The sequence below is a fragment of the Gambusia affinis genome, linkage group LG14, assembly GCF_019740435.1.
Source record: "Gambusia affinis linkage group LG14, SWU_Gaff_1.0, whole genome shotgun sequence".
Lineage (NCBI taxonomy): Eukaryota > Metazoa > Chordata > Actinopteri > Cyprinodontiformes > Poeciliidae > Gambusia > Gambusia affinis.
In genome coordinates, this window is record NC_057881.1 from 25,124,696 (window position 1) to 25,137,441 (window position 12,746).

The following is a 12,746-nucleotide window of genomic DNA, read 5'->3' on the forward strand; positions in this document are numbered from 1 at the left end:
AACAAGTGAATTAATATGTTACGGGGAGGGGACCGATGTCTTAGGAAAAAAACCAAGAAGCTGCCTTTTGACTTAGACATTTCTGCCTGTTCTTTTTTAAATTATCTTATTTTCCAATGTTCCCTCTTCGTTTTCCGTAAAGGCAGTTTTGTGTGTACCAGGTGAATTGTGCGTACTTATTTAACATTTGTAGGCATAGGAGAAGGTTTGTGAGGTTGTAGTTAAAACGTTTGTGTGTAGAAATTGAACTTTTGTAGAAATTGTAATTGTGTGTGTACTTTTATTTTGTATTCATAATTTCTTCATATTTGTGACCACATATTTACAAAAACCTGGAGTTCTGCATAAATTTTTTTTCACGGTTTACAAATCATGTTTCACAGATACAACTAACACAAAGATGAGTTACAAATCCAGTATTTCGCAGGCGCAGATATTTTTACACACACGCACATGTATTTTTAGACTATTTTCACTCCATACATGATGAACTGAAAACTTCAGTTTAGCTGCAGCATTGATTATGAGACCAAAGACCTGAATCGTAAAGCTTTTATTGGATTTTCATAAATATGCATGACTTTGCCACAGAAATAGTTATTACTAACCAACAAAGTTCTTCCTACAATAACATTGTTCCAAAGTGCTTTAGGACAGAATAAATCAAAGGAAATACATGAAAAGATAACTAGAGACACAGTGTACAAAATATAAGTAACAGTGCAGAGACACATCTTGATTATGCAGTGAAGAACCACAAAGCAAAAAGATAAATGTGGCTCAGAGAGACATGGCCGTTTCAACTGATTTGCCATAATGAGAGGCTAAGTATGTGTTAGGTTTCAATACCTGAAAACAGACCCAAAGAAGAGAACAAGAGTCAGAATTCAGTTTTACCTGCAGGGAGGACACAGTCAAAACCCAGTGACAGATTTTGGCCTATGTTCTGAAGCTTCAACTGAGCCCCCTTCCTGCTTTTATTATAATTAGGAACGCCCTTGTTACATCACAGCGTGCAGCTCTAAAGGTATGGGGAGTAAAGCACAGCTGCACACTCAAATGCACAGAACTTAACTATACAACCTTCAAAAGCATATTTCATAAGATAAGAAAATCAGTTTTCAGTTCATCTGGATAAAGAGCTCCAGAACGTCTCATTCATGGTACTCTCCTTTCCACTCCTCAGCAGGCTGCTTCTCACAGCTTCCTTTTCTGCAAACACTTCAAAACTCTTAAAGCGCACCATTAAAATGTAAATAAAAAGATGATAATATAAGACAATGTAAAACAAATAAAGCATAATAAGCCTTAAAATTATTCCAACAGCCTGGAATGCACAATAAATGACATTTTTAACCACAATAATTGTTTTCCAAATAAAATTTATGCTTTGAAATTTTGCAGAAAAGATTAAAAATGATTTCCCATTCCCAACTGTTGACATTTCTCAGATGTTTGCGACTTTACAGTTGAGTCATTGTTAGTATCTGCTCTTCATCTTTTACATGTAGCAGCATTCAATTCACAGAGTATCTTAAGCTGCTGCTCTTTGTGCAGTGTAGAACTGGTTGTCCCATGCAAAGTCAACCCACTCCAGGTATCTTCGAAGCTGATTCCTAACATCATCTCTAACCCTTTCCTGGTTTTCTTCTGTCCAGTTTCCAATTCTTTGGACTCGCTCTCTAACTTCTTCCTCTCTAAGCAAGTTACTCAAACTTTCAGCTTCAGCGCAGTTGCCATAATTCCAACGTGGCTCCTGTGCATCTGCAGGCTGTCTCAAGCCAAACATCTCACTACAAAAACGGCAGGGACTTTTTACTGTTCCGTCTATAAGGTCAAAGGCGTTACATCTGACACCTTCAGGAAGTTGGATGGTTATATTAAAGTCTGTCGTATTATCTTCTACAGGATGGTAGCTCATCACTGCATCGGCTTCATGTTCCTCCCAGAAGTTAAGGCAGGATGCAGCAATCATGATTCGGCCTGCAGGACGACCAGTGGTGGACATGGAGACTCCATAGTGTCTCTCTGAATCTGTGGTGCCAGCAGAGATGCAGATTGTGGTGGAACTCAACCTCGGTTTGCGAGTTTCTCTCACCAAAGGATTGATGAGTTGCTGCAGGGTATTTCTAATAGCTTCCTCATTTTCTTGACCTTCCTTATGAACAACCTGAGATGAAACAAGCATAATAAGACAAAAGCTGAAATTATTTCTCCAGTAGGATCATTTTTGGGGATACATTGAGTTCACTTTTCAATAAATGTGAGCTCAAAATTGCAAACACTAAGTTACTTTAAATTAAGGCGAAATCTTTGTGTTTATATAATTTAAAGCTCTTTGAACACTGCTGAAATGTGTTGTACAAATAAACTTGATTGGTTGAACTTTGATAGATTTCTATTTGTGAAAACTAATCAATTTTGGTGACTGTTGCAGCTTCTTTCACATGTTTACTGCACCTCTACCTTTACTGTAAAAAACCATCAAAGTAAAATACTTTTATTAATATTGGTTTACTTATAATAACATTTACACTTACATTTGTGGAGATGCTTACAAGTAAAACAAGTAGCTGTAACTTTGGTATCAAATAATTACAATAATAGATTATTCTTGGTATATTTTCAGAAAACATCTGTAATAACTCACATTAAGATTATAATAAGAGTAATAAGTTATAGTTATCATAAAATTATAAATTAATGCTAAATCAAAATAAAAAAGGGTATGGATGTGATTTTGACATTGAACTTGAAATGGTGTAAAAGCTGTAACTGTAATTAAAGATCACTGATGTGTTGGAGGTAGATGGGAGGTGAAAGGTTAGAGAGAAAAAGGGAACTAAGAGGAGAGCAGAGATGATCAACGCCTTATTTGGAGATAGATTGTTGAACAACCAACAGGGTGAAAACATATCTACCCTCTTTGAAGAGGAAGTAGAGAGAGAGAGTAGAGAGGGAAGTGATGCACAATGACAATGTACAAATAAATATATCTCACCATGTCCAGCACACATGAAAATGGACTCCGTCTTGGTAGACGAGAGGAATAAAGTCTGAAAGGCTGCGGATAGACTTTCTGTAAGTAATCAAGCAGGTCAGCATCATTAGCAAAAATCTCTCCAGGAGAAATCCTTGGATTGTTAATTTCCCCAAAAAAAAGATGCTGTGAAGAATCTAGAGAGTGAAAAAAAGATAAACATAAAAAAGTTAATTTTCTACATGCATGAGAAACATTAAGTGAATATGTGTGAAGCGTCAAACCACAATCAGACACACCTCATCCACTAGTTCTGTCGTGTTTTCTTGAGTGTTTTTAACTTTTATGTCAGTTTCAGTTTTCTTTGTGTGACGTAAAGTCAGACCATGTTTGTGTGACCCACCCATCTGGTTATAAAGATGAAGAAGCATGAATGCTTCAGTCTGTTCATGAGTAAACTGTAAGTATTTGATCAAAGTTTCCCTACACACAAATATAATGTTAAAATTTGACGCTGCTCTAATGATTTCATTATGAACTCTTCTTTTTCCAGGGTTGAATGACTAAAAGAAGTTTATTTATTTTTTGTTCCTAATACACACAGGACCACACTTACACCCACAGAATTAAATAAATGTTTTACATCTTGGCCTCACGGACCTAATAAGACAATTGTTAAGGTCTATTAATTCCTTCTTTGCCAGAATGATTTCATCCGTACAGGAAGTGAAGAGTGTTTCACTGTTTGTGAAACAGTTGCAGTGAAGAAAGTAAATGGAATAATGAGGAAGGAGAAGGAAACTCAACTTTAAAAATCTTGCTCCTTTTGGTGGATAAGAGGGTTAACATTAACCACACTAAGCTTTGAAGACTAGTCCACAAATGTTCAATAAGATTAATATCAAGGCTTTTGGAAAATCATTCCAGTAACTTAAGGTGTAAGTTAATAAGGAACATTTAACCAGGAACCAATGGGAGGATGTGAACATATCTTGACCATATTTGAATTGGGAAAATTCACTAAAAAGTTAAACCTGTGTGCAGAATCCTTGTATTTAAGTTATTTGCTCTACAACATAATTGTTCCATTCCTGATAACAAATAGTTATAATGGAGAATTAAAAGTCCTAAAAAATACAAATATCCATTTTCAAGACTGGCAGCAAAATTTCTCCTCAGAACTGCATTTTTGTTGGTGTTTGGTGCAGATTTTGAATTTGATTTGTATCCCAGCTCAAACCTGAAGGGAAAGACTCTATAAAACATCTTTACAAACTTTTATTGAATCAAACTTAAAGTACAACTTGATTTTCAAACATGTTGGGAACGCCATTCGAGACGTCAGTATACAATGTGGATGGAAAGAAAATGTTTTTGTGTTGTATTGTGCAAACAAAGCTAAAGTAGAAAACTGAAGACCAAAGAACAGAAAAATACCTTCAGCATCCCAAAAGGTTCTAGATCACACCTACTGGTGTTCAACACCACTTTTTGTAACTAAATGATAAAACCTTTATCCAAGCTAGTCTTTGTTGGTAATCCAGTGTCATGTGAAGCTCTTCACTTCAAGTGGAAATAGAGTGGAAACAAAGCAACCAGAAAATGTTTTATGTTTTGTGGAAATCTCTTCAATGTCTTTTTTTAACAAAATTTATTGTTTATCATCAAAGAGTGAATTGATAGATAAGAAATGTCTATCATTGTCAGTCACTAATTGAATGTCCATTGGTAGGTGTGAAGAAATGTTTCCCTCTTCTTTATTTCAGGACCTTACTGCTGAAATGTGTTGTACAAATAAACTTGATTGGTTGATAGATTGAACTTTGATAGATTTCTATTTGTGAAAAAAAGTTGATTTTTGTGACTGTGGCAGCTTCTTTCACGTTTGCTCCACCTTCTACCTTTACTGTATAAAACTATCAACATGTCATCATCATACTTCAAAACAGAAACAAGAGGAGAGTCGGAGTAAAGGGGCCAAATACACACTTAAACCTTCATGTTTCATTGTAAAAATGGTTCTTTCATATCATTTTTATTCCACTTCACAATTGTTCACCACTCACTGTCAGTCCGTCACATTGACCTCTGTGGCTGCAAAATCACAAAACCTTGAAAAATTGTTGGGTCATAAATTCTTTAGCAAAGCATTTGTCAAGAAAATCCGAGATCATCCCACTTCCCCATGCTGGAGATTTTAGTTTAACAGTAACAATAAATAAAGTTTCCTTTAAAACTAATCATACAAGTGACATCTAAACCTAACAGTAAGACTTAAACCTCAATAAAATCAATCTGGTTGTGTTGATTTTGTCTCCTGCAAACTTTGCTTAAATTCTACGTCTTTTTTCTGTCTAATCATAATAAATCAAAGTCAGACAGAGGAAGTAATTTTCCAGCCTGCAGATTTATAAAAATAGTTGAGACAATTCCTTATTACAAAAGATTAAAGTTTTAAAGAATGAAGTCTAAACATTTTGAGTATTTGGATAAGATTCAAAGTAAAATACTTTTATTAATATTGGTTTACTTATAATAACATTTCCACTTACATTTGAGGAAATACAAGTAAAACAAGTAACTGTAACTTTGGTATCAAATAATTACAATAATAGATTATTCTTGGTTTCTTTTCAGAAAACATCTGTAATAACTAAGATTATAATAAGAGTAACTAATAAGTTATGGTTATCATAAAATTATAAATTAATGCTAAATCAAACTAAAAAAGGTTATGGATGTGATTTTGACATTTAACTTGAAATGGTGTAAAAGGTGTAACTGTAATTAAAGATCACTGATGTGTTGGAGGTAGATGGGAGGTGAAAGGTTAGAGGAAAAACAGGGAACTAAGAGGAGAGCAGAGATGATCAACGCCTTATTTGGAGACAGATTGTTGAACAACCAATAGGGTGGAAACACATCAACCTTCTTTGAAGAGGAAATAGAGAGAGAGAGTAGAGAGGGAAGTGAAGCACAATGACAATGTATGAACGACTGTACAAATAAATATATCTCACCATGTCCAGCACACATGAAAATGGACTCCGTCTTGGTAGACTAGAGGAATAAAGTCTGAAAGGCTGTGGATAGACTTTCTGTAAGTAATCAAGCAGGTCAGCATCATTAGCAAAAATCTCTCCGGGAGAAATCTGTGGAACGTTAATTTTCCCCAAAAAAAAGATGCTGTGAAGAATCTAGAGAGTGAAAAAAGAAAAACATAAAAAAGTTTATGTTCTACATGCATGAGAAACATTAAGTGAATGTGTGTGAAGCGTCAAACCACAATCAGACACACCTCATCCACTAGTTCTGTCGTGTTTTCTTGAGTGAGTGAAGCTATTACCATTTCCTTAATGAACAGGAAAACATTTCTTTTGAAAACGACTCTGTCCTCCAGATATTGCTGTCTACATTAATAATAATAATAATAATAAGAAGAAGAAGAACACAATTAAGCAAAATGAAAAATCAGGGGTCAGCTTTTGTATTTCTATAAACTGACTTACATCCGTTCCTGTTCAGCAGCCTGTAAATGTGAAACAAGTGAATTAATATGTTACGGGGAGGGGACCGATGTCTTAGGAAAAAAACCAAGAAGCTGCCTTTTGACTTAGACATTTCTGCCTGTTCTTTTTTAAATTATCTTATTTTCCAATGTTCCCTCTTCGTTTTCCGTAAAGGCAGTTTTGTGTGTACCAGGTGAATTGTGCGTACTTATTTAACATTTGTAGGCATAGGAGAAGGTTTGTGAGGTTGTAGTTAAAACGTTTGTGTGTAGAAATTGAACTTTTGTAGAAATTGTAATTGTGTGTGTACTTTTATTTTGTATTCATAATTTCTTCATATTTGTGACCACATATTTACAAAAACCTGGAGTTCTGCATAAATTTTTTTTCACGGTTTACAAATCAGGTTTCACAGATACAACTAACACAAAGATGAGTTACAAATCCAGTATTTACATGGCGCGAATATTTTTACACAAACGCACATGTATTTTTAGACTATTTTCACTCCATACATGATGAACTGAAAACTTCAGTTTAGCTGCAGCATTGATTATGAGACCAAAGACCTGAATCGTAAAGCTTTTATTGGATTTTCATAAATATGCATGACTTTGCCACAGAAATAGTTATTACTAACCAACAAAGTTCTTCCTACAATAACATTGTTCCAAAGTGCTTTAGGACAGAATAAATCAAAGGAAATACATGAAAAGATAACTAGAGACACAGTGTACAAAATATAAGTAACAGTGCAGAGACACATCTTGATTATGCAGTGAAGAACCACAAAGCAAAAAGATAAATGTGGCTCAGAGAGACATGGCCGTTTCAACTGATTTGCCATAATGAGAGGCTAAGTATGTGTTAGGTTTCAATACCTGAAAACAGACCCAAAGAAGAGAACAAGAGTCAGAATTCAGTTTTACCTGCAGGGAGGACACAGTCAAAACCCAGTGACAGATTTTGGCCTATGTTCTGAAGCTTCAACTGAGCCCCCTTCCTGCTTTTATTATAATTAGGAACGCCCTTGTTACATCACAGCGTGCAGCTCTAAAGGTATGGGGAGTAGAGCACAGCTGCACACTCAAATGCACAGAACTTAACTGTACAACCTTCAAAAGCATATTTCATAAGATAAGAAAATCAGTTTGCAGTTCCTCTGGATAAAGAGCTCCAGAACGTCTCATTCATGGTACTCTCCTTTCCACTCCTCAGCAGGCTGCTTCTCACAGCTTCCTTTTCTGCAAACACTTCAAAACTCTTAAAGCGCACCATTAAAATGTAAATAAAAAGATGATAATATAAGACCATGTAAAACAAATAAATGATAATAAGCCTTAAAATTATTCCAACAGCCTGGAATGCACAATAAATGACATTTTTAACCACAATAATTGTTTTCCAAATAAAATTTATGCTTTGAAATTTTGCAGAAAAGATTAAAAATGATTTCCCATTCCCAACTGTTGACATTTCTCAGATGTTTGCGACTTTACAGTTGAGTCATTGTTAATATCTGCTCTTCATCTTTTACATGTAGCAGCATTCAATTCACAGAGTATCTTAAGCTGCTGCTCTTTGTGCAGTGTAGAACTGGTTGTCCCATGCAAAGTCAACCCTCTCCAGGTGTATTCGAAGCTGATTCCTAACATCATCTCTAACCCTTTCCTGGTTTTCTTCTGTCCAGTTTCCATTTCTTTGGACTCGCTCTCTAACTTCTTCCTCTCTAAGCAAGTTGCTCAAACTTTCAGCTTCAGCGCAGTTGCCATAATTCCAACGTGGCTCCTGTGCATCTGCAGGCTTTCTCAAGCCAAACATCTCACTACAAAAATGGCAGGGAGTTTTTACTATTCCGTTTATAAGGTCAAAGGCGTTACATCTGACACCTTCAGGAAGTTGGATGGTTATATTAAAGTCTGTCGTATTATCTTCTACAGGATAGCAGCTCATCACTGCATCAGCTACATGTTCCTCCCAGAAGTTAAGGCAGGATGCAGCAATCATGATTCGGCCTGCAGGACGACCAGTGGTGGACATGGAGACTCCATAGTGTCTCTCTGAATCTGTGGTGCCAGCAGAGATGCAGATTGTGGTGGAACTCAACCTCGGTTTGCGAGTTTCTCTCACCAAAGGATTGATGAGTTGCTGCAGGGTATTTCTAATAGCTTCCTCATTTTCTTGACCTTCCTTATGAACAACCTGAGATGAAACAAGCATAATAAGACAAAAGCTGAAATTATTTCTCCAGTAGGATCATTTTGAGGATACATTGAGTTCACTTTTCAATAAATGTGAGCTCAAAACTGCAAACACTAAGTTACTTTAAATTAAGGCGAAATCTTTGTGTTTATATAATTTAAAGCTCTTTGAACCGCCTTACTGCTGAAATGTGTTGTACAAATAAACTTGATTGGTTGAACTTTGATAGATTTCTATTTGTGAAAACTAATCAATTTTGGTGACTGTTGCAGCTTCTTTCACATGTTTACTGCACCTCTACCTTTACTGTAAAAAACCATCAAGGTAAAATACTTTTATTAATATTGGTTTACTTATAATAACATTTACACTTACATTTGTGGAGATGCTTACAAGTAAAACAAGTAGCTGTAACTTTGGTATCAAATAATTACAATAATAGATTATTCTTGGTATATTTTCAGAAAACATCTGTAATAACTCACATTAAGATTATAATAAGAGTAACTAATAAGTTATAGTTATCATAAAATTATAAATTAATGCTAAATCAAAATAAAAAAGGGTATGGACGTGATTTTGACATTGAACTTGAAATGGTGTAAAAGCTGTAACTGTAATTAAAGATCACTGATGTGTTGGAGGTAGATGGGAGGTGAAAGGTTAGAGAGAAAAAGGGAACTAAGAGGAGAGCAGAGATGATCAACGCCTTATTTGGAGATAGATTGTTGAACAACCAATAGGGTGGAAACACATCTACCCTCTTTGAAGAGGAAGTAGAGAGAGAGAGTAGAGAGAGATGGGGGGAAGGTGTTGCGCAACGACAAATGGCGCCCAAACAGGGACCTGAAGTGAACAGGGACTCATGATGAATAGTAGTAGGAAGGGCCCTTGTTTCTAGGTGTGTAAAAACAGAAGTGTGATTCTGAAAAGCGCACTTAGTGTGATAATCCTAAAGGAGTAGGATTATCGGTGACTGTCCGAGAGACGACCGCAGTCACCACCCTCGCAGTAACTGTATGGCGTGCAGGTGAGGGAGAGCTCTTACTGAGGATAAGTGACCAGATCCAGACAGTGAAGCCAGTAGCTAAGTAGTCTGTTTTACATCCCCACCTGAGGTGCTAAAGGTGGCTTTACAAACAGACAACTTGAACCGACAGAGAGACAGAGTGATGGATGATCACTTCAAGGCAGAAAATCTGGGGAAGAAACCGGAGGAAGCCGGCCGCCCAAATCCCTTGAAAAATGAGGAGACCTCAATAGAACTGCATCAGTTTCTACACAGTGACTCAGACCTGAATTTATATAGATATATATATCTATATATCTATAGATATATATATATAGATATATAGATATAGATCTATATATCTATATATAGATATAGATATAGATCTATATATATATATATATATATATATATATATATATATATATGTATATATATATATATATATATATATATATATTTATATGTGTATATATATATATAATATATATATATATATATATATAAAATTTTTGCCAATTTTATAATTGTCTTATTATTTTTACTAAACTCAGTTTTATTTTCTATTTTGTCATTTATCTACCTGTGATGTTGTGTTTGCTGTGAAGCGTTTTAGTCAGCTGAGGCTGTTGTATAGTCAGGTCAAGCTGTTTGCCTTGACCTGACTAACTGGTTTTAAGTATGAAAATAGAAATATTACAAAAATGCTGTATTTGTATTTCTGCTCTGAGCAGAAATACAATTAAACCAGCTAAGGTTGTATCTTTAGAACAACAGGTTGAACTTTTCTCCTCTGCTTTGAGGGAGGTTAAACTTTCACTGACGTCTGCTTCAGTGAAACTCGTTGAAAGTCGGCAGCTGCTGCACCTTCCTGTTGAGTTTGGAGCTAGAACGTATAATGACATTAAGCAAATTGTCGTCAACGGGTTTTATTGCTTTTCATTTTGCCACCTGGAATGTTCTTTGCTTTAGTCCTCCTTAAACATGGCAGCATGTTTGAAATCTGTTTTGATTTAAATTTATAGAGTCAAGACTGAATAGGGTAGAGCAAATGTTATGTGGTTTAGAGGTGAAATTAATCAAAAGTGTTGCAAGATTTTAACTGTGAGAGTAGAAAAAACACAAGGAGAACCGTGGATGGTGTCGCTTTAGCACAAAATGTTTGCTTATTTATTTTTACTTGCAAAGTTTGCATTTACCGTTGCGCAATAAAAACACATGCGTTAAAGAGCTAGAGCGAGCTTAGACGTACAGAGAGGAAATTCACTGGAGCTGACACAAGAACTATTTGGCAGGAAAAGTAAAGGCTAGGCCAGATGCACAGGCTCAGAGGTGGAACAGCAGCACCATTCAACTAAGACCCTCCTGCTGTCTCTGATTTTTTTATTTTTTTGCATTTTTGCTGACAACCGCAGTCACACTGGATGTCCTGTCTCATAGAAACCGTCATGTAATGGATTTAATAAATATGGTAAAATATATTTTCATAAAAGTTACACACTACAGATCAAACCACAAAGATCTACAGGAATGCTTCCGGCTGTGTTGGTTAAAAAAATAAATAAAAATCATACTTGAAACTGAAAGTAAGAAAAGACACTCCACCCATCTCACTGGACAAATATAACACCCTGTTGCAACAGAGCAAAGCTCAAACATCTTGAGCTTCAAGACAGGAAGGAAACACCGTTCTCTGTCAAACATGAATATGGAACAAAATGTGAGATTTGAGGCTCTGTCTGTGCTTCTGGGGAAGAAAATATCAGCCGTCGATGATGGAAACTCTGCGAAAGCTGATCCCATTTTATCAGTTGATGATTTTTTTAAACATCTGATCCTCAACAAGAAACACAGCTATGCTGACGAGTTCTTCATCAATGAGAAGGAATTTTTTGACCCGAGTTATGACTTTGACTTCACTAATCTCTCTGACTCGGCTGACTGCATGAGAGGAAATGAGACATACGAGCGCCCAACTGGCTGGTACCGCATGGGCCTGAAGGTCAAAGGTAAATATCCGGATGGAGACACCTGGCTGGGTCCCAATGGATGGAGGAATTACTCCGTGCCTGGAGAGTGGCCTGTGTCCTACCATGGAACCGGGATAGAAGGAGCCAGAGGCATCGTCAGTACTCACTACAAACCTGGACATCGGGAACTACATGGGAGAGGAATCTACTCAACAGCTGAACCTTCAATTGCAAAGAAGTTCTGCAAGACCTTCAAGTCAGAGAGCACAGGAAAAACCTACGAAATGGTCATGCAAAACCGAATCAATCCAGAGAAGAGGGAGATTCATGGAAAATTCTGGCTCATCCCTGTTCCAGCAGGAAAATCAGCAGAGGAGGAGGAACGCATCACTGAGAGTTCAATACGCCCATACGGCGTTCTGATCAGGGAAGTCTGAGACGGGAACTGTGACTTTAACTAGAGCCAAGGAGCACGAATTCTAATTTGTTTCAATATGGACATTTTACCTCTTTTACCTAGCTGATTAAAATATAGACGCACTAGTTTAAAGTTACAGTTTATGCAGCATCATTACTTAAATCTGACAGTTTTGTTTTTGTTGGGATTTTTCTTATATTGTTCTGAATAAAAAATAGTGAAACTTAATCAAGCGCCTCACAAAGTTGCAGTTGTGAAGATATCATGAAGATAATTGTTTTTATTTTACAACTTTTTGTGCTTACTCCTGTTCTGTGCTTAGCTGCCAATATTTTGGAAAGGGGATTTTGATTTTATGCATGTATTTTGTTTCAAGTTTGCAAAATAAAGTAATAATTAGTTCAAGTATTCTTCTGTTGGTTGCTTTATTGCTGCTTGGCAGGTTTTTATCACAAATGAGTAAACAGACGCAGGCCACACCGGGGGTTTCCACTCGCAATATAATCACTTACTTTTATTTCAACATTGTGAGACGCAAAGTGTTCAATACTGGGCGTCTTAAATGAAATGGAAATGTAAAACAAGTAAGACAAGTAACTGTAACTTTGGTATCAAATAATTACAATAATAGATTATTCTTGGTTTCTTTTCAGAAAAC

General features: G+C 36.1%; 1 protein-coding gene and 1 long non-coding RNA gene across 2 annotated transcripts in view; both read right to left on the reverse strand.

Annotated features, from left to right (window-relative positions):
- Positions 1–524: 524 nt before the first annotated feature.
- On the reverse strand, positions 525–3,299 carry LOC122843917. Its single transcript, XR_006372795.1, has 3 exons — positions 3,280–3,299; positions 3,002–3,177; positions 525–2,170 (listed from the first exon to the last, which is right to left on the reverse strand). It is a non-coding gene; the product is annotated as an uncharacterized LOC122843917 (long non-coding RNA).
- Positions 3,300–8,422: 5,123 nt separating this feature from the next.
- Positions 8,423–12,746, reverse strand: part of LOC122843919 (FH1/FH2 domain-containing protein 3-like) — a 41,870-nt gene continuing 37,546 nt past the window's right edge. Inside the window, exon 6 of the mRNA XM_044139054.1 lies at positions 8,423–8,691. Coding sequence (XP_043994989.1) covers positions 8,681–8,691 — 11 coding nt within the window. The 3' untranslated portion in view covers positions 8,423–8,680. The remainder of the gene's footprint in view (positions 8,692–12,746) is intronic.